Source organism: Heterocephalus glaber, unplaced genomic scaffold (assembly GCF_053883595.1).
Source record: "Heterocephalus glaber isolate CG9 unplaced genomic scaffold, H.glaber_assembly_v1.0 deba00001457, whole genome shotgun sequence".
Lineage (NCBI taxonomy): Eukaryota > Metazoa > Chordata > Mammalia > Rodentia > Bathyergidae > Heterocephalus > Heterocephalus glaber.
In genome coordinates, this window is record NW_028258305.1 from 20279677 (window position 1) to 20300617 (window position 20941).

The following is a 20941-nucleotide window of genomic DNA, read 5'->3' on the forward strand; positions in this document are numbered from 1 at the left end:
AGTCTAAAGTGCAACCAGGATTTTACCTAAAGGAATAAGGGGGAGGGAGAAAAACTCATTTTGAGTAATGGGGATAGTGTAGGTAAGAGGTACAACACTGTGGAGAGAGAAATCCAGAAAAGAACATATTACAGACAGAAGCATTGATTCTGTGGCCAAAGCCAAGTGATTTCTTTAAATAATAATAATTACCGTCCTTGAGCAAGGGACTGCAGACTGGGGACTGAAGGAGTCTGCTCTTGAGAATTGGCTCAGGAAGAAAGAAAGCTGTTTCTTAGCTTCCCGAGCTGCTACCTGCCAGCTCTGAAAGTCCACTTCTTTCATCAATAACTGCAGATTTCCAGAGCCCAAGCTGAGGTTTGAAGGAACAATGTTTAATCAGCAAACTAGAGGGACAATGATGCATCCCCATGGCTCCCATATAACCCGGTCGGTCTCCTTTCCCAGGCCCTCAGCAGATAGATCACAGAGTGGAGTCTGCAATGGTGAGAGGCAGTGGGTGACAGACGAGTTCAGAGCTCCTCTATTCGCCAGCTGGGTGACTTCAGGGAAGTCACATATCTCCCAGGTCATCATATTCTTGCTGTAAATGCCCTGCTAGTTCGATATGAAGCTTGCACATGATTTGGGCCTTCCACTGGGCCAGCTGCTGTGCATAATAAAGCCATTTCGATCATTCATTCAAAACATCTTTGTTGAGGACTTACCATGGAGAGGCCAGAAGGAAAACAAAAATAAATCTGAATTGGATTTTGCTCAAAAGGACCTCACAATCTATAGTGGAGGTACAGGAGAAACCCAGCTAGCTTCACTGTAGGAAGGAGAGTAGTTACCAGCAAGAGACATGGCTGAAGCTGGGCAGAAAGTGGTTGCTTGTGGTGCAGGGCGACTTGGTGAGGGAGTAGGGGAAGGACTCGAGGCTGTGGATGAAGAGGCGAGACCTGTGAGCCAGCACTTTCACTCCCACTGACGTGGCTTGCCACTCATCCGCCCTACCCCTTCACTGATGAAAAAAGACACTGTCGGGAAGCCCACCCATCACCCAGCTCCCCACTCCTGGGGGCCACAGAACAGGAAATTCAGAATCCACTCCTCTTATCAAATCACTGGCTACACACTGCCCTCCCCCTCCTAGAACGGGGCAATCTGCAGATGCAGAGGACAGGACGGTCAGGGTGAAGCTCCAGGAGGGTGATGGGCGCTGGCTGCGGTCCAGGTGGAACAGAGCAGGGGCCGGGGGCGCGGTAGGAGGGGAGGGCGGGCCGGAGCGGGACAGGCGGGGCTGGCGCTCCGGCCATGGGACGCCGGCCGGCTGCCACGGACCCGCAGTGTGACTCGAGGGCCATGGGACGGCGGTGGCCGGCGCTGCTCCTGCTCCTGCTGCCCGCGGTGCTGCCCGCAGCGCGCTGTCCCCAGCCCTGCAGCTGCGCTGCCCACGGCGCCCTGCGCTGCCCCGGGCCCCTGGCCGGCCTCTTCCGACTGTGAGTAAGCCGCCCCGCGGGGTCCCCGTCCGCTCCTGGCCCTGCTGGGGCTGGGGAGAGATACGCCGGAGGCTCCCCGCCCCCCAGGGTGACCCCAGAGCCAAGGCGGCCCAGCCCCACCCCTGCCCGAGGAGGGGCACGGTCCGGGCCAGGACAGCCCTGCTGCCTGCGCCTCCGCTGGGGAAACATGCTTGATGCTCCCTGACCAGCAGCGGGGCAGTGGAGGTCACTGCTGGCCCTGCACCCCGCGTTCCTCTAGGAAGGGAGCGCTAGGCCCAGGGTCGGGGAACCTGCTCTGTCATCAAGGATGCCCAGGCCCACCTGATCCTGGGGCGTAAGCAGCAGGTCCCATCCCAGCCACCTGCACCTCGCGCTAGGAGCTAACACCCTGAGGCTTGGTCCCCCCACCTCCAGGCTGGGTGACAGGCGTCTATGCTGGGCCGGGAAGCCTTTCCCGAAAGACGGAGTAAAGAGGAGGAGCCCCAGAGTGTGTCTTCCATTTAGGAAAAAGTTCCCTGTTACATGACTCTGATAGAAAATGGCCAGAGAGTCTGAAAGTAATTAGCAGTTCCCAAGGACGGGGGAGCAATGGGTGACTGCTAATAGGCATGAGTTTTGGGGCAATGAAGATGTTCTGAAATTAGATTGTGGCGATGACTGCATAATATGTGAACGTAATAAAAAGCATGGCACATTGTATACTTTTAATGGGTCTATTTTATATCACGTGGCTTGTATCTCAATAAAACTGTTAGAAAGGGAAAGTAGGGTAATACCACAAAAGCACCCACAGACTCCAGGCTGGTGGAAGTCTTCATTATGTTCCAGCCCTTTGAGACAATGAGGTTCTTTGGTAGGAAAGGAAAGAGACCCCAATTCCTTGGGGTCCCCAAGGAACCAGGCTTCAGGGAGGGGATTCGCCCTTTCTGCAGGGCTGGGCTTCCCCTGGGGAAGAGTTAATGGCCTAGGAATAGTGGTAGTTGAGAGGAACCATTTAAGGGTTGAGGGGTTTATATTAATTAGTTTCCATTAATTATCTTGTCAGCTCCATTCCCCAAAGCTGACGACCATGCTGATAGAATTTGTTTCAATCAATCAACAGATCCATGACACTTGCCTTCTGTGACAAGTCTCCCATGTTGCTCTTAGGAATAACTGCTCCACTGACAGCCTCCCTCACTCACTTGCTACTTCTGCAGATCAGAAGCTAAGAGGCAGAGAGCTGGAGTAACTTGCTCAAGGTCCCACGGCTGGGCTGGAGATGGAGCTCAGTAGTAGAGCACTTGCCCTTGCCAAGAACTTGGTTCGGATCCCCAGTACCAAAAACAAACAAAAAACCCCACAGCTACTCTTCAGCAAAGATAGCAATTTACGCATTAATCATCTTATCGTGTTTGCTGGTTTTTGTAAGAAAATCACTTCTTCTTTAACTAAAAATTGAAAAGCAAACCTACTCCCAATTTGTCCAGGCTTGGTGCTGGGTGGAGGACTCCCTGTAGTGGGGAGGGGAAGGATGGGCGAGCTGAGTCCCCAGTCCCGCACTCAGCTTTCCCCTGAGCTATCTCCAAGGCTCCTGCCCCACACTCATGTTGGCCTTGGGGAATAGTCCCTGGGTTCCTTCCTTAAAGAAAGCTGAAGGGGAAAAAACAAAACACAGTATCTGCTGCCCTGCAGGATAGTTTAAAGAAGCCTGGAAACCCAATCCCTGCACTCAGGGAGGCTGAAGCAGAAAGATAGCAAGTTCAAACCCAGCCTGGGCAATTTTACAACTTAACAAGACCCTGCCTCAAAACAAAACAAAAGAGTGAAAAGGGCTAGGGATGTAGCTCAGTGTAAAAGTCATGGGTTCAATCCCCAGTGTGAAAGAGAGAGAGAGAAGAGAAGGGGGGGGGGGTGCTTTACAGTGCTGACTAGGGTGGAGGTGAGTAGGAGATGGGCACCCTAAAAATAGAGCTGGCAAACTAGTTCTCAAAACTGGCCGAGTTCCCCAGGCTCCAAAGCCCTTTGCTACTCACAAGAGATTCTGGAGACTCTCTAACTTCCTCCCTCCCCTGGCCCTCTTAGCATCCAGCACTGGACACATCCTCTTCTAGACATTCAGAGCCCTGGGCCCAGGTAGCCCATGTTTCCTGCGGACCAGCTGATAAGGTGGTGACCTTGTCATTCAGGGGAGAACCCTACAGAAGCAGAGCCCACATTGGCCAAAACAGTAACGGAGGCACAACACAGTGACACTGACATCCACTTGACAAGCAGTAGCAGGGTTGTTGCTGCAAGCAATGCTTCTCAGAGTGGGATCCTAGGCCAGCAGGTCCCAAGAGGATTCCCTTTCAGGCCCTGCCCCAAGACCAGCACCCTGAGTCAGAAACTCTGGGGGCTGCACCCAGCAGTGTGCGGTGTAGCGACTCCCCCAGGGATTCTCAAGCGCACTAAAGCTTGAGGACTCAGGCGCTACTCTCTGTGGAGGTACCAGCTTCTTCGAGAGCAAAAGGAATATTTGAAACTCCCTCAGGCCACACGCTCCCTGATATACACAACACTTATTTATTACTGACATGTATAAAGTTAAAACCTCAAATTCAGAGATAGACGGAGAATAAGCAACATGGAGGGAAGTTTTTTCTTTTATTTTTTTTCTTCAAAGAGTACTAGAGGGCCAGGCATGGTGATGCACACCTGTAACCCCAGCACTTGGTAGGTTGAGGCAGGAGGATCTCCTGGTACATAGTGAGTTCAAGGCCAACCTGAACTGCACAGCAAGACCCTGTCTCAAAAACCAAAATGCAAAAAACAAAACCACAAAACAATAACAACAACAACAAAAAAGAGGACTAGAGGAAGGAATCCATGAGACAGACTGAAGACACAAGGATGAAGGAGGAGTCATGTTTGTTACAGGACCAAGGGGGTGGAAGGGAGGCCGAAGTCTGAGAACACAGGGGAAGGGTTGATGCTGGTAAGGATAGTTCTGTCCTGAGAAGATGATGGGTAAAGGTATAACTCAGAAACAAGGCAAAGGACAGGCTCCTGCTGAAGCTCCCAATCTTGAGTATGAGAGAATTAAACAGTAAATAATCGCTACAAGATAGAAAATGCTACGAAGAACTAATTATCAAGGGTTCATAGAAAGAAGAGACCTGAAATTATGAGACCAGGCTTCTGGACAGAGAGTGCTGTTGTACTCATTCACCCGAAGGATTTGGCTCTGCAGAGAAAGGAGAGTAGGCCAGGCCCTGGGGGAGAGAGGGAATCCTCCAGAAGACCCTACAATCCATCCGCCGCTCAGTAGATGCTAGTTTATGCTTTAGTTGCTTCAGGCCTTGATAACTCTGCCTTCTAAGACCTTCATCTAAAATTCACTATTTGGTTTAAAAAGAAGAAGAAAAAGGATTGTAAATGCTTATCTCTGACAAGCACCCTGCTTGCAAATTTTCAAAATGCCACTGTTCAAATTGTTCATGCCTTTCCTCTCCTTCCACGTCTCATTAAAAAAAACTAGGTACTTAAAATCTAAAATATGATACCAGAAATCACCTCCTGCATTTTCATTGTTGATTGAGGGGGAAAAGTAGATGAACATAATTGATTTAAAATTTTTCCTTTCCTTTCTTTTTCTTGTTAGTTCCAGGCAACTGGAAGAAAGGAGAGAAAAAAAAAAAAATCTCACCTTGCCCATGGTTATATAAAGATCTTTGTCTCTATGACAACAGAAAGGTCGATCTGCTTGATATGGAAACAGCTTCTGAGAAATCTGTTAGTAAGAAAATGCTAATAATAATTACGGCAATTTATTTTTTGCATGTTGTGCCTACTACACAGAAGTTAAACTTTTAGTTTTTATTATAAGACACCATCCAGCGACTCTGGAAGGATTGAATGTATCCACCAGAACAATGTCCCAGCAAGATGGTGGCCTTCGACCTCACCCCTGAGTTTCTTCCTTTTCCTCCCTCGGTGCTGGAGAGGCAGGCACAGGCCCAGGTGTGCTTCCTGTCCTTGAGGAGCCCACAGTCCCCAGGAAGCACACTCTGAGCCCCAGGCTCTCAGGAATTCAGAGAGTGGACCACTCAATGCAGAACAAGTCTCCGAAGGAGGGCTTGGTGGGCCGAGGGGGAGGCAGAGCAGCTATGAAGGAAAGAAACAAAGAAAAGAGTTCGGGTGGAGGAACTACAGTTTAAAGCAAACTAGAAAGGCCTTGTTTAAAAGCAGAGATAAGGCTGAACTAGTTCTCCCTTCTTCGTGCCTGTCCCTGGCTCTTTAGGGAAATCATTTTCCCACATTTCTCATAAGTACATATTTGTTATACAGGGCTTCATTTTGGCAGTTTCGTACACGCACATTGCATGCATGGTGCTATACAGCAAACGTTTAAATTTTTTAAAGCTTATTGCAGTACAGCACACATCACCATTAACCCCTCTCAAAATACTTCCCCTCATCTGGAACACACCTGAGCCTGCTGTGCTATCGGATGGCACGCGGCAGCAGCATTCTCCATATGTTGTTATCACACCTTGTAAAAATACTGCGTTGGAAGCAAGGGGGAGTATTTTTAGGGGAATTAATGGCAATGTGTCTCTTGCTGTAATAATTTATTTTAAACATTCACCATATATTTTAAATACCCCTTATACTTTATGCCTTCCCACTCATTACCCTTCCTGCCCTCCTCTCCCTTCTTTTGAGAGGGTTTCACCTTTTGAGGGGGTTTCAATCACATAATGTATTTTGATCATATTCATCCTCCCTTTTAGCCACCCTACACACCCTCTCCCTCCTCCTTCATCCCTTCCTCTTATCTAATAATAGTCTCCCTTCTAGGCGTTATCTAGCTAGGCTCCATATATTAGGGAGAACATACAATTTTTCTCTTTCTGAATCTGGCTTATTTCATTCAACATGTCGATCTCCACATCCCTTCATTTTTTTTTTTAATGACAAATTTTCATCCCTTTTTCATGACTGAATAATGTTCCATTGTGTGTATACACCACACTTTTCAGCCATTCATCTGTTGATGGGCTCCTAGGCTAGCTCCATATCTTGGTTATGGTGAATTGTACTACAGTAAACATGAATATTCAAGTATCCTTATAGTATGCTGACTTTAATTCCTTTGAGTGTACACCAACAAGTAGTATAGGTGGATCAAATGTTCTTTTCTTTTTTTTTTCTGTCTTTTCTTTTCTATCTTTTTTTTTTTTTTTTTTTTTTTGGTTTTTTGAGACTGTCTCACTTTGTAGTTTTAGTCTAGGCCAAGGCCAGCCTCAAACTCACAGTGATCTACCCACCAAGCATGGTTGTGTATGCCTCAGCCTCCTGAGTGCTGGGATTATAGGCATACACAACCATGCTTGGAAGGTAGTTCTATTTTTAGTTTTTACAGTAACCTCTAAGATGATTTCCATGGTGGTTGTATTAATTTACATTCTTACGAGCGGCATAGAAGTGTTTCTTCTCCCCTGCATGCTCACCAGCATTTGTTGTTCTTTGTATTCTTGATGATAGTCATTCTGGTGAAATGAAGCCTCAGTGTAGTTTTGATTTGTATTTCCCTAATAAAGATGTGGAACATTTTTTTCATATACTTATTGGCCATCTTACTTCTTTTGAGAAACATCTATTCAGTTCTTTTGCCAATTTATTGAGTTATTTGATTTTCTCAGTGTTGAGGGGTTTTTTTTAGTTCTTTATGTATTCTAGATATTAATTCTCTGTTGGAAAAGCAGGCTGTCTCTTCACTCTGTTGATTGTTTCCCTTGCTGCACAGAAACTTTTTAATTTGATGTTGTCCCACTTGTTGATTCTTGCTATTTCCTGTGCTGTTGGAGTCCTATTGAGGAAATCTCTGCTTGTACTTATGGCTTCAATTGTTTCACCTGTTTTCTTTCAGTAGTTTCAAAGTTTCAGGTCATATACCTAGGTTTTGATAATTTTGAATTGCTTCTTATAGAGGGTAAGAGATAAGCATTCACTTTTAGTCTTATGCAAGTGAATAATAATAATAATTTTCCCTGAATGATTTTTTTAACTTTTTTATTAGTGCATATTTGTCATACATATTGATCATATTCATCATAGGGAATTTGTACCTATATGTAATATATCTTAATTATCCCTTCTCTTCCCTTTAACCCTTCTTCCCCTCCCCATTTACAAAGGCTTTATTTCTATTTTTTTCCTTCCATTCTCTTTTTATTCCTTTTCCCTTCTTTCCCTTTCCCCTACCCATCTTTTGCTCCCCTTCCCACTTGAACATACTCTTCCTACTTCCCAATATCTATCCTCCGTTATGCTCTTTATTTACCCTTTGGGTTTCTCACACAAGAGAAACAATACAATATTTAATCTTGTCCAGCACCATTTGTTAAAAAGGCTGTCTTTTCTCCAGTGTATGTTTTTGGCTCCTTTTTCCAGAATCAGATGGTTGTAGTTGCTTGGGTTTGTTTCTGTGTCCTCTATTCTGTTCCATTGTCTATTTCTGTGCCAATATCATGCTGTTTTTGGTCCTATGGCTTTGTAGTATAATTTGAAATCTAGAATTGTGATGCTTCTAGCCTTACTATTATTGCTTATGATTGCTTTGGCTACTCTGAGTGTTTTGTGTTTCCATTCAAATTTTAGGAATTTTTTCTAGTTCTGTGAAGAAGGTCATTGGTATTTCGATGGAGATTGCATTGAATCTGTACATCACTTTTGGTGGTATGACCATTTTAACAATATTAATTGTGCCAATTCATGAACAAGGGAGGTCTTTCTATCTTCTAGTCTTATTCCATTTCTTTCATCACTATTCTGAAATTTTCATTGTAGAGGTCTTTCTTCTCTTTGGTTAGATTGATCCCTAAGTATTTTTTAAAGGTATTATAAGTGGAATTGTTTTCCTGATTCTTTCTCAGCTAGTCCATTATTTGGTATACTATAAAAAAGCTATCAGGTTTTTTTTCTAAGTTCTTTTATAGGTACATTTTAGGTATATAATTTGTTTACATTTATCATTGGGTGCTTGTACCTGTACGTGATGCATCTTGGTTCTTATTTTTTCTCCATTACCTGTGCACCCTTCACCCCCTCCACCTTTCCCCATTTACACATACATCATTTCCATTTTTTTTCCTTTTCTCATAGTTTTTCCTTTCCCTCCTTTCCTTTCCCCTTCTCTTCCCTTCACCCCTTCATCTTTGGTCCTTTTTCCCTATTTCAAATTATCAATTATTCATTTTAATCATTTCAACCCTTGTTTACACTATCAGTTTCTCACACTAGTGAAACTATTTGGTATTTACACATGTGTGTCCTATTTATTTCACTTAAGTGTATGGCCTCTATATGCATCCATTTAGCTATAAATGGCTCTAGTTTTTCATTCTTTATGGCTGAGTAGTACTCCATTTTACTAAAAAACCACATCTCTTTTATCCAGTTTCCAACTGATGGGCACTTGGGCTGCTTCCAAAGTTTAGCTATTACAAACTGTGCCGCTATGAACATGGGTACACATATATCACTGAACTATCAGTTTTTTAATGTTGTTTTATGTCCTACTACTTTTGCTCAATTTGTTTATCAACTCTAAAAGTCTTTTAGTGGAATCTTTAGGGTCTTCTAAGTATAAGAGCATAATATCTATAAACAAGAATAATTTGACATCTTCCTTTACTACTGTACCCTTTAATTGCTTTCTCTGGTCTAATTGCTTTAGCTAAAATTTCCAGAACTATATTGAATAGGTGTGATAAGAGTGAATATCCTTACCTTGCTCCTGATTTTAGAGGAAATGTTTTCAGTTTTTCCCCCATTCAGAGTGATGTTGCCAGTGGGTTAGTTTTATATAGCCTTTATTATATTAAGGAATGGTCCTTCAACACCTAGTTTCTTTGGGGCTTTTTTGGGAATTTTGCCAAAGGCTTTTTCTGAGTTTTTTTTTTAGTAATTTTTCTCCCATCACTGAGACAAACTATCCAACACCTGAAGTTAAAGGAGGAAAGATAGGGTTCAGTCCATATTTGGCTGGCTCCAACGTAGGATGGCACATGGCAGAGGGGCATCACAGAGGAGAAACAGTTCATGGCAGGCAGAAGACAGCAAAAGCAGCAAGCAAACAACAAGCAACAAGGGACAATAGCAGCTTCCTTCTGTCTATATTCTATTTAGGCTATCCTCCCTAAAGCACTCACACCCAGAACTATTCGAAACCAATCAGTGGACTAACTTAGTAATCATATACCCATAATCCCAGCATCACACATTCTAGATCCAGCCACCTCTGAAAAAGCCCCACCTATGACCACATGAGACTTTAGGGGGACATCTAGACACAAGCCATAACATGTATCAACTGAGATGATTATGTAATTTTTATCCTTGATTCTATTTGTATGGTATATTATGTTCATTTAATATGCATATGTTGAACCATCCTCACATCCCTGAAATGAAGCGAATTTGATCATGGTGTATGATCTCTCTTATGTGTTGTTGAATTCAGTTTGCCAGTATTTTATTAAGGATTTCTGCATCTATGTTCATCAATAATATCAGTCTGTAGTTTTCTTTTTTTGTTGTAACCTTGTCCATTTTTGGTATCAGAGAGTTGGCCTCATAGAACAAGTTTGGAAGCATTCCTTCCCTTTCTAGAGAATATTTTTTAAGAGAAGAAATAAAGTCATCAGGAATTTTTGATTAACTAATCACACAGAGAGTTGTACAAAAGAAAAAGAATCTCAATATGTGTCTCTTGATTAATAAACTTTCAATAGCCATTATCCTTTTTTTAATAACCATTATTCTTGAATAATTGGTTGCAAAGGCATCAAGTAAAAGCCATGGTTAAGAGTCACTTCCCCAAGAAGCCTTCCCGGGGCTATGGCCCCCTCCACACACAGCTGCAAGCCCCCAGCTTCCCCTCCACATAGCTGCTGGGATCACCTGTACCTTTATGTGCCTTTTGCACAGACCCTGTTACACTGTAGCCATGCTCGGCATGTGCTGTGTCTGATAGAACAGGCTCTTGAACCTCAGCACCTTAACATTTAGGGCCAAGTAACTGTTTATTGTGGGTGTTTTGTAGTTTGTTTAGCAACATTGGTGGCCTCTAACTACCACGTGGTTAGTAGCACTGCCCTCCTGAATTGTGACAAATAAAAATATCTCCAGATAGATTACAAATGCCTTTGGGGCAGGATGGGGGTTTTGAATCACTGTGGTAGAGTGAGAACCACTTTGAAGGGGTTTTATTCAATTTAGCATCCCTAGAATTTCGCATGTATTATGATTAAAGTGTGTAGTGAGTTACATTATGGTTAAACTGAGTGGGCAGCTAAATAGGAACTGTTAGATAAATGAGGATGACCCAGTAAAGAACACAGCCAGCCTAAATTTAGGGGTTCTGGGTGGGACCTCCTGGAGTAACTCCAAAGGAGAGTCTGACTCCAGTTTATTGAGCTGGAACTTTTATGGACAGGGTGAAGGGGTTAGTGGGGCAGGTTTAGGTGGGGCAATGGGAAGGAGGGTGTGGGATTGGGGGAGCGAGAATGGCTGAGTATGTTGCTATAGCAACAGCCTTTGTGGCCTAGCAGGTGGGGCAGGTATGTTGCATTCTAGCAGAGGAGGCACTGTTCCTGGTCTCAGGTGGGGGCTGCAGGATGTAGGATCCAGCTGTGATTGTTCTCAATGCTCAAGAACTCCAGCAGCTGGAGTAGTAATGGGCAAATAGGGGTCAAGACGTATTAAGAACAATAAGCCAATACAAAAAGGAAACATTTATGTTAGCAGGTACCAAATCTAAATATCATTTTTAAATTTTCCATCCTAGAAAATGGGGAGGTGAGAAGGTGCTATGGGCACAAGGGAGTTCTCTGTAGTCTGGAATTGGCAGGCCCCCAGTCTGTGCTCTGAATGGGAAATAGCAGAATACCAGCTTCAGAAAAGTGGAACTTAAGCTAACCCATAAGAGTATATATCCCATCTAAAAGATTTTAAATTCTTTTGTTTTTAACTCATTCAGTAGAGAAGAATCAATCCCAGCACATGATCTCCTAACAACAAAGAAACCAAAAACAGACAAAAATAAGACTGCCTGAACTGAGAAAGATGGGTTTCCAGTGAGGACACCAGCAGCATCCCCAGGGAGGATACGAGGCCAGAGAGCAGCCTGCCAGGCTCCTGCGAGGACAACTTGGCCCTACACTCAGCCTCCCAGTGGCTGGGCCAGCCCCTAATTCCAGATTTCAGAGAGTGCATCCCACTTCCAAAAACAAAAGCAAAGGCCCAAGGAAGTGGTAGAGGCTGGTCTTGAACCTCAGTCCTCACTCATCCTTCCCAGCCATGCTTTCAAGACAGTTCTTAAACCTGGCCGTGCTAATAAACAGACTCCTTATAAGAAGCTTTGAGGGATCAGATTTCATTTAAAAATCATCCTGCAGGAATCTGTTAGAGAAAAACAAATGATGTCTCCTAGCAGGACACTAAAAAATAAAAGGAGTCCCCAAAATCTCAATGGAAGTATGGAGCCAGAAAGAGCTTCACACACAGATCTCTTGGCACGGGACCCACATTCCCTTAGAGAGCATAATTCCTTAGGTTTTTCCTTCCTTATTCTTTTTTATTATTCCAAAAGCAGGAAATCAAATTAATTCAGGGCTCACTTCTCCTTTACCCACATATTACCTTCCTCCCATGCCTCTCAATTTGGCTTCTTTTTTCTGTTTTGGTACAGGGGATTGAAGTTGGGACCTTGTGCTTGCGAGGCAGGCAGTGGAACCGCTGAGCTAAATCCACAGCCCCATTGGCTTCTTTTCTTGAAATGAGGCAACAAAGGTCTCTTTCCAAAATATGATTCCCCAGAGTAGCTGTAGCAGACAATGTCTTGGCCATATATAACTCTGGTCTTGCACATGAGGAATTTTTTGTTGTGATTTTTTTGGTTTTTCTTTTGTTTTGTTTGGCTTTTTGTTGTTGTTGTTGCAGCTGTTTGCTTTGTTTTGTTTTGTTTCTGTTTGTTTGTTTGTTTGTTTAAGATGAGGTCTCACTATGTTGCCCAGGGTGATTTCAAACTCCTAGGCTGAAGCAATCTTCCTGGCTCAGCCTCCTGAGTGCTGGACTATAGCTACAAGCCACCACCAGCACACAGGAGGTTTCAAAGCCACTTGAGTGACAGTGGGGGAGAGGGTCCTGTTGCTCATTCACAGAACATAGAAGGCTGGCTCCACAGGAACACATGTGCTCTGTTTCTGCATTCCCCCAGGTTCAAGAAAAATCCCATTTAATGCAGATTTTAGCAAACTGCCCACCTGCTTTTTCTTTAAGAGGAGAATTAGAATCCCGCCAAACAGGCAGGTGAGCTCAGGTCCTCACTTCCCTGTCCTGTACACCCCTGGAGGATGACAGTCCTCCCAGGCAGCGGACCTCACACAGCTGCCAGTGTGGCCCTGAACCACGCCTTTTAATGCCACCTGGGCCAAATTCAGTTTATAAATAAAACTCGGCTTCCAGGATGAAGGTTTTATCCCTCACTGCTGTTCCATTCATCCTTGACTCTGATGCAGTGAGCTCATGCCTGGGATCCTAACTCCTCCTGCCCAGCAGCAGACAGCATTTCTGCGCCCACAGCAGTAGGGATGCTTTGGTGTGATAGGGTCGGGTCCAGCAGAACCCCAGAATTTTCTGAATGAATCAGCAGGACAAACCCTGGGCAGACCTGGGTTCCGGCACCAGGGCCCCTTTCCCTAATTGGTACTGTGGCTTTGGGCTGGTGAGCAAACCTCAGTGCCGTCTGTAAAGGGGCGTGATGATTCCTGCCTCGGTGGGGATAGACAACATAGCCGCAAGTACTAGGAAATGAAGGTTTCACGTATCTACAAAGCATTGCTGTAACAATCTGCTGGTGCAGAGAAGAGTGAAACATACACAGCCCATACAGGAGACTGGACAGTAAATATCTATCAGGCCAGATAGAACAATTTTGGTGCTGGGAGGTGTTAATTGGAGAAAAAGATCCACTAGGTCTTCTAGCCTAGGAGACAAATAAGTTAGAACCTCAAAATAGCAAAGCTCATATTGGCTAATACTGTATTTGGTCTTTTCAGCCCAGCCTGAGCTGCCCATCTGGAGCACACCCTAAGTCCAACTATAGGTCAGTGTTTAGTCCTGTCTGCCCAGTAGGCATCCAAGCCCATTCTGGTGTTTTCCTCTCCCATTCCCCATCCCCAAGCCTCAGAAGGGACACACAGAAGACAGTCAGGTTGGACTTGCTGACCACTCCAGAACTGTGCACTGAAATAAATGTACAGGGCAACATGCAGGATCCAAGACACTGCCCCTGCCCTCCAGGAACTCACAGCCTTCCACCCATAGGGCAGGAACGACCAGATGCCTGCAGGGGATGCAGGTGATACAAGCCAGGTAGGAGCTGAGAGGAGGGAGCCAGCTTTTCTAGCTAGAGCAGCACAGAAGCTGTGAAGAGGATCAGGTCTTTGAGCTACATGCTCCACGGTGCAGCAAGTGAATGTGGAGAGCTTGTGAGCCCAGGCCTGGCCTCTGACGCCAGCTCTGAGAGCCCACTGGGCAGTCACTCTCTGAGGGCTTCTTTCCCCCTCTAAGCACCAGCATGTCCCCTGTCTGTACCATGGATACACAGAAACAGGGTGAGATCCTAGTTAAGACTTTCCTCATTTGCAAGCACTGGAAATCAACTCTGACAAATTCAATTCCAAAAGATGAACTTAACAGAAGGATAAGCAGGTAGAAGGATGCTGGCAAAATCCAGACTCTTAGCAACAAGAGATCAGGGAACTTTCACCTAACTTCCACTTTTAAAATCGCTCAGTTCCAAGATTGACTCCTCCCGCTCCTGCTTTTGTAATTTTTAGATTCCCAGGAAAGAAAATCTGATTGGCCCAGGCATGTAGGCACAAATACATATATCCCAGCCTGGAGATTAGAATCAGCCTGCTCGGGAATGAGATTTTTCCACCATGATGCAACCAGCAATGACATACTTCTGGACCAGTCAGCACTTTTGAGCCCAGCAACCACACAAATTCGTATCTACCAGAGCAAATGAATTAGCGAAAAATGAAGGCATATGTGTCAGTAATTTCAGACACTCAAACCCAGAGTAATTAAAAGTATGTGGTATATCAATTGGAACCAGCATTTACATGCTCACTCAAAAAAAAAAAGAAGAGGAAGAAAAGTTCTTAAGTGTTGGTAAGAAAAAGCTTATAATGAAAGAGCTTCATGAAGCATATCTGCAATGTCATTGCCCTGACAACATAATATTCTCTGCTTCTGAAAAATATTTTTGAGAAATCATTACAGATGACACAGACATTCCCTGGGGAGAACTCAACATGTAGTTTTATTTACCAGAGTTATTCTTGTCATGTTGTATTATTGCTAGAAGAATTCTGGTTTAGAGGGTAGATTGGGTTATTTTGCTTGTGTCTTTACAAAACTTTAAATGGAGTTTGAATAAGGGCTTCAATGTGTTTGGCATTTTCCTCTGAGGCTTTGTGTTTTTAATTTAGTTGCTGCACAAATGACTTGGAAAATCCACTGTCCGAGCAATCTTAACATCTTGGTTCGCATAATTAATAAACTGCTCACAGGCAGCTTCCTTGGTGCTCTGGAATGGCTGTCTTGGAGGAGAGTCGCTCAAACAGCACTTTCCAATGGGAGAGTTCCAACAGACTGAACTCCTAAAACCAGGGAACAAATGCAGACTCTCCAGAGTGGCTCCCAGAGCTGAAATATTTAAAGGAAAAATTTGGGGGTTTTTTTATACCTTTTCTCTAAAAGCTTACCAGGTGAGGCCTATAAGAGATATCTCAGCCCAAAAGAGAGGCATCCAGTGGGAACGTTGACCCTTCTCCCTCAGTCATCCTATGTAAAACCAGTGGAGGGTCATGACTTAGGGACAGGTCACTGTGCTTTCTAGACTTAAGGGTGACTATGACAAACAGCAGAGTCAATTCGGAGGTACTGGACCCAGCCACCCCAGCCCCCTGCCTAGGAAGTAGACTTGTAGTAACAATCAGCCCAGGCAGCTTAACTCCTCCACAGTGAGCAGCTGTGAACCAAATGCACTTAGGGGGGTTTTATCTTGTGCCAGATGTTGTATTATCAATAGATTGTATAGACTGCACATGTTATCGTCTATAGATGGAGCTAGGTGGTCTGCTCCAGAGTGTGAGTTCTGCCCACATCACAGCGCTCAGGCGAGACAGCACATGTGCTTCTGTGCAGAAGACACACCCTAACGCTGGTAGCTGGGGACTGGTGCCCCACACAGGTGACCACGTGGCCTGCAGGAAAGGCTGGAAGTGAGGCTGATGGCATAAACTAGGGATGAAGGCAGGAAATGTGACGCAAGTTCAAGAAGCACAAGTAGTCTGATTGGTTTAGGAGGGCAGTGGCCAGTAGAAATAAGACTTGAGTTATGGGAGTAATTAAAAATTTTCTAGTAGCTACATTTAAAATGTTTTTAAGGGCCAGGGATTTAGCTCAGTGGTTCCACCGCCTGCCTCGAAAGCGCAAAGTCCCGAGTTTGATCTCTGGTACCAAAAAAAAGAACAACAACAAAAAGTTTTTAAAAGGCAAAAATAACTTCAATAAAATGTTTTATTTGTTCTTACATATATAAATATTATCAATTCAATATGCAATCAATACAAAAATTAACAAGATTCTTTACATTCTTTTTCTTTTTCACCAAGCCTTCAAAGCTCAGTATATATTTTATACTTACAGCTCTTCTCCATTCAGCCTGGCCATTTGGGGCAGTGCAAGTCTTGAGTACTGGTTACATCACAGATGGCCATACTGTCACATGGACAGCACATTGTTACAAAAAGGGAAAAGCAGGTGACACGGTGGGCAAATGAAGATGGAGACATGACTGCAAGGCGGAGACATCTGTAGGTGGTGAGAATAAGCCCAGGAGAAGCACAGAAGAAACCTGAGCCCTGCAGTGATATAGGGAGCTTTTCCAGGACAGGTGATCTAGACTGGGCAGGAGAAAGCCAGAATGAAGGGAAGGAAAGCCAAGTAAAGAAAGAAGAATAGTCAAAGTGAAGAAAAGAGCAGCCAAGAGTGGCAGTAGGTGAGGCACATAGAGACCAGAAAGAATCAAGAGATAGTGTGACAGAAGTCTCAGGGTCCATGGTGGAACAGAAAATACATTCATACAAGCACCTGGTAAACCCTCAATAATAGTGCAGGGGAAACATTGTGCAATCATTAAGCACAAAGGACAGGAAAAGGAGAGGAAACCCCACTGCTAGGTCTAAAGCTTTTTGGAAGCATAGGAATTTGAGCTGCATCTTGAAGCGGATGACTGAGCAAGTGCCCTCAACAAACTGATGGCTGCATTCAGGCGAGGTTTTCCCAAGAAAAACAAAGGACCCTGTGACAGTGTGTATCAACCAGCCCCAAGGGAACAGTGTTGATGTAATTAGGTTGTGGAGGATGTCACACTGAACCGAGGTGACTTATGTCATGATCCAGATGTGCTCTTGAATTGCCACTGGGAAGTCACTTCACCTTTCCTAACTAAAGATTCCTGCTGTAAAGTGGGGCATTGGTCCAGAGAACTTATAAGCAGCCCTTCTGCTCTGACTCCATGAACCTAATACAGTAGGTGCTTCAGGAAGGAGTCAAACAATAATCAAAACCACCTAGTTGTATTTTTAAAGGAACATCCTCAGATCTTCTGATAAAAAGCTTATTATTCTGGATGTCCATCCATACTAAATGAGGACATTTCCTGTAATGAAGTTACCAAACAGATCTAGGCCTTGGAAAACTTGAAATTTAAAATCATTTGAAAAGGGGAAACCCATTTGTATTGCAGCCTAAGATGAAAGCAGGTTTGTTATAATTACTGAGCAGGTTTGAAAAGAACACAGAAATTTTTAAGTCTCTGTTAAATGTAGAAGAAGATCATATGTAATAAATACAAAAACATTAACATTTTTTAAATTTAAATAATTAAATAAACCCTATCACACTGCAAAAAGTTTTTTAGGCAAAAAAAAAAAGCTTTGACCTCTGATTTTGCTTTTTCTCCTCCTTCTGTTTTTATTCTATTTTATAATTCAAGGTGTAGTTCTAGCAATAAACTGTCTGTAGAAAATGGATGAGTATTTGTAGCTTCCTTAAATCAATAATATAAATGGTTTTCTTAAACAATAAAAGGTAATGAATAAAAATATCTCACTTCTGCCGTGTGTTGGGCAAAAGAAAAGGCAAAAGCTCTGGCAAGGTGACTGAAGACCACACCTGGGCTTTGGGGACTCCAAATAAATGCTCACTTTCTTCCCCAGCTCTCCTTCCCTCAGCCTGTGCTCAACCTGTGGACCTCACCAGGGTATCCTGCCCTGGGGACCAGATTGCACTCTGAGAAACCAAGGGGAGCCAAGGGCCTATAGTTATAAATTGCTTTATGCAATATCTGTCTTTTTATTTTGTTTGTTTGGGGTTTTTTGTTTTTGTTTTTGTTTTGGGGGGATATGGGGGATCGAACTCAGGACCTTGCACTTGCGAGGCAGGCGTGCCACTGAGCTAAATCCCCAGCCCAATACCTGTCTTTAAAAAATTTAAAAAAAAGAGTATCAATTGAACCCTATTTTCCATTCACCTGGGGAATTTGCTATTTAAAGAAATCCTGAAGCAAATCCTTCAATAGAACAAAGAACACTTTGATAATGCAAGTGTCTCTCAGTTGATAGGCTTTTATAAGCATGGATTTCCAAATCATCAGTTTCCTTGAAAGGGGAACACTAAGCCCTCCTGGAGAGCAATGAAACTCTCTAGCTAACATTATTCGAGGATTAGTTAACAAGCCAGTGAACTGGCTCTTTCCAAGGTCATCTGTTCTGTTAAACTCAAGAAAATCAAGAGGAAAAAAAAAAAAAAGAAGTCACGCCTATGTCTGAGGACCCAGGAGACATTCGAAATTACTAAGGAGGCATAATAATTTGCCATTATTTTCTTTGAGGTAACTGGATTTATCTGAATGCTATAAATTCTCTCTGGGATGGACTCTGACCCAAGGTGCCCTGGGGTTGGCTGAGTGGGGGTGGTATAAGCAGCCCAGGTGAAAGAGTTGTTAGGAAGAAGCTCACAGATGGGTGCTCCTCTGAGAAATCTCACAAACGCTGTGCCTTTATTCTGCACACTGACCAGTCCTTGACTGAGGGCAGCTCAAGAGAGAAGATATGATCCTTGATCCAGTAGCAGTTAGAGGAAGGCAGTGTAATTTCAGGATAGCAATGCAGCTTCATACTTCTGCTACCTACTCTCCCAGCAGCTGGGGGACATAAGCCTTGGTCCTCAAGGGTAAATTTAGCAGCCCACCAGTGAATCCAGCAGAGGAACCAATGAGAAGGTACAGAGTCCCCATTTGTGCCATGGGGCCCAGTTTGAAAGTCAGATGCCAGTCTATGGCCATACCACCCTGATCATGCCCTATGTCATCTGAAAAGTCAGATGCCAGCAGTAAAGGACAGTAAGTTGATCCTAACTGCATAGAAAACAGGAACTAGTCTGTCCCAGCAGTAGCTGCAAAGGAACAGAGATACCGAGGTGGATGGAGAGCTGGTGATTGGGAAGAAGGAAAGGCTAGAGTCCCACTCCTAGATGGGCTGTGAGGACACCAAAGGCTCTTGAAAGATGTTTGGGTCCAGCTCAGACAATGCCCAGGGTTTTACCAGAGTCACAGCCAATCACAAGATCCCGAGATGAGGGAGAGCAACTGCATTCCAATCCTAAGGGGTAGAGATTTCAACTCTAACCCACAAATGGAAGGTCTGGGGCTCAGCAGATGGAAATAATGAAAGAGTAGATGGAGGTTCAAGAGCTCATGAAGCAAAGGCAGCCTTCTGTCACCCAATCAAAGTATTTGCTTCAACCTTTATGGCAAAGGCACTTTGGCAAGTGGGGTCTGGCTATAATCCAGGTGCCACCTGTGTTGCATCAATTCATTTAAAATCAAAGTTTAAGACGGCACAGGGACTATGAAAGTGTAATACACAAAAGTAGCCGCATGACTTCACAGCCATGTGCTTCCACGGGCATCTCACCCACTCTGCAAGACAGAACTCTCCACCCTACAAGGGTAAACTCATGCCAGCCAAACAATCCCGGTTCTTTGCCATCTATCCCAGATAGCTTCTCAAACACAGCTTGGAGTGACAGTTACTCTGTTGCTTGAGACAAAAAGGGTAGTGCCTTTCCTGCATTTTTATTTACTTTATGCATAGCTTTCATTCTCTTTTTTAGACAGGGGCCGCAGAGCCACTGAATTCTCCCTACTTCCTGCCTCTTTTCCCCACTTCATCTCTGCCTTCTGCTCTTTTATCAGATATTGACTAGACCTTTCCACCAGAGTTCCTGAAGTTCACAAAATCCTGGGAATTAATGCATGCCTAACTTCAAAAAAATACAAGAAGAAAGAAGGGAGGGAAAGAGTCATTCAGTAGATCATGATAAAACTTCTTTTCCATTTGTCTCTCAGGTACAGAGGGGTTAAGTTAATCATATTTCTTCATTCAAGTAACATTCTCATTGGCTCATGCGAAGTCTGTCTCTGTTTTTAGTTATCTGGTTTATCCCCTTTTCCTACTTCTGTTCATCTTGACTCATCATAGACAGTGTGTGTTCATGTATTTACTTTCTTTCTTTCTTTTTTTGAGACAGGGTCTCGCTATGTAGCTCAAGCTGGCCTTGAACTCAGGGCAATTCTCCTGCCTCAGCCTCCCAAGTACTGAGATAACAGGCATGTACCACCATGCCCAGTTCTGTATTTTATTTTAAAAGTCTCATGTGTGGGATGCATATATCTTAATTCTGCAACTAAAACACACATATATGTGTATTTATGTGTATATCATGTGTGTATATTTACATATATATTTGCCAGTTTCTCCCTTGTTTCCCTCAGCCACGATTCTGAGATCCACCCAGTGTGCCTTGAGACTCTTGCTTTCCAGGGGTCATCTACTCAGTTAGGTGTCTGCTGTCTACATTTTATCTGCTTCTCCACTCAGTCATGGACATTCAATTCCCTGATGCCACAATGCTGGGAAGAAAATTCTTGCACAGCTCCCCTTAAGTATCACTTTAAGAATTTCTCTGGATGTATACAGGAATGGGGTTGCAGGGTTATTTAGACGTTGATCACATTGTTAGAAATTTCTACATCATGGAAAGAATAATAGAGGCATCCATTAGAAAAGGGAGCACCTTCCCAGGGAGTACACTCAAATGTTTATTAACAAATCACAGTTGGAGCACAGAGGAGGTGAGCCACTCCCAGCACACAAGAGGAGGCTTCTGGGCCTCCCAACCACCCCCACCAGCACAGAGGAGGTGAGCCACTCCCAGCACACAAGAGGAGGCTTCTGGGCCACCATACCACCCCCACTATCACAGAGGAGGTGAGCCGTGCAGTCGCCAGC

General features: G+C 44.0%; 1 protein-coding gene across 14 annotated transcripts in view; it reads left to right on the forward strand.

Annotated features, from left to right (window-relative positions):
* Positions 1–1267: 1267 nt before the first annotated feature.
* Lhcgr (luteinizing hormone/choriogonadotropin receptor) overlaps positions 1268–20941 on the forward strand; it is a 120625-nt gene continuing 100951 nt past the window's right edge. For 4 of the 14 annotated variants that reach the window (XM_004839468.3, XM_021253844.2, XM_021253846.2 and 1 more), the window contains exon 1: positions 1269–1481. In XM_004839468.3, coding sequence (XP_004839525.2) covers positions 1297–1481 — 185 coding nt within the window. In that variant the 5' untranslated portion in view covers positions 1269–1296. Of the gene's footprint in view, positions 1482–20941 lie in introns of all 14 variants that reach the window. The other 10 variants (XM_087216408.1, XM_087216407.1, XM_087216409.1 and 7 more) reach the window with 5 other exon arrangements.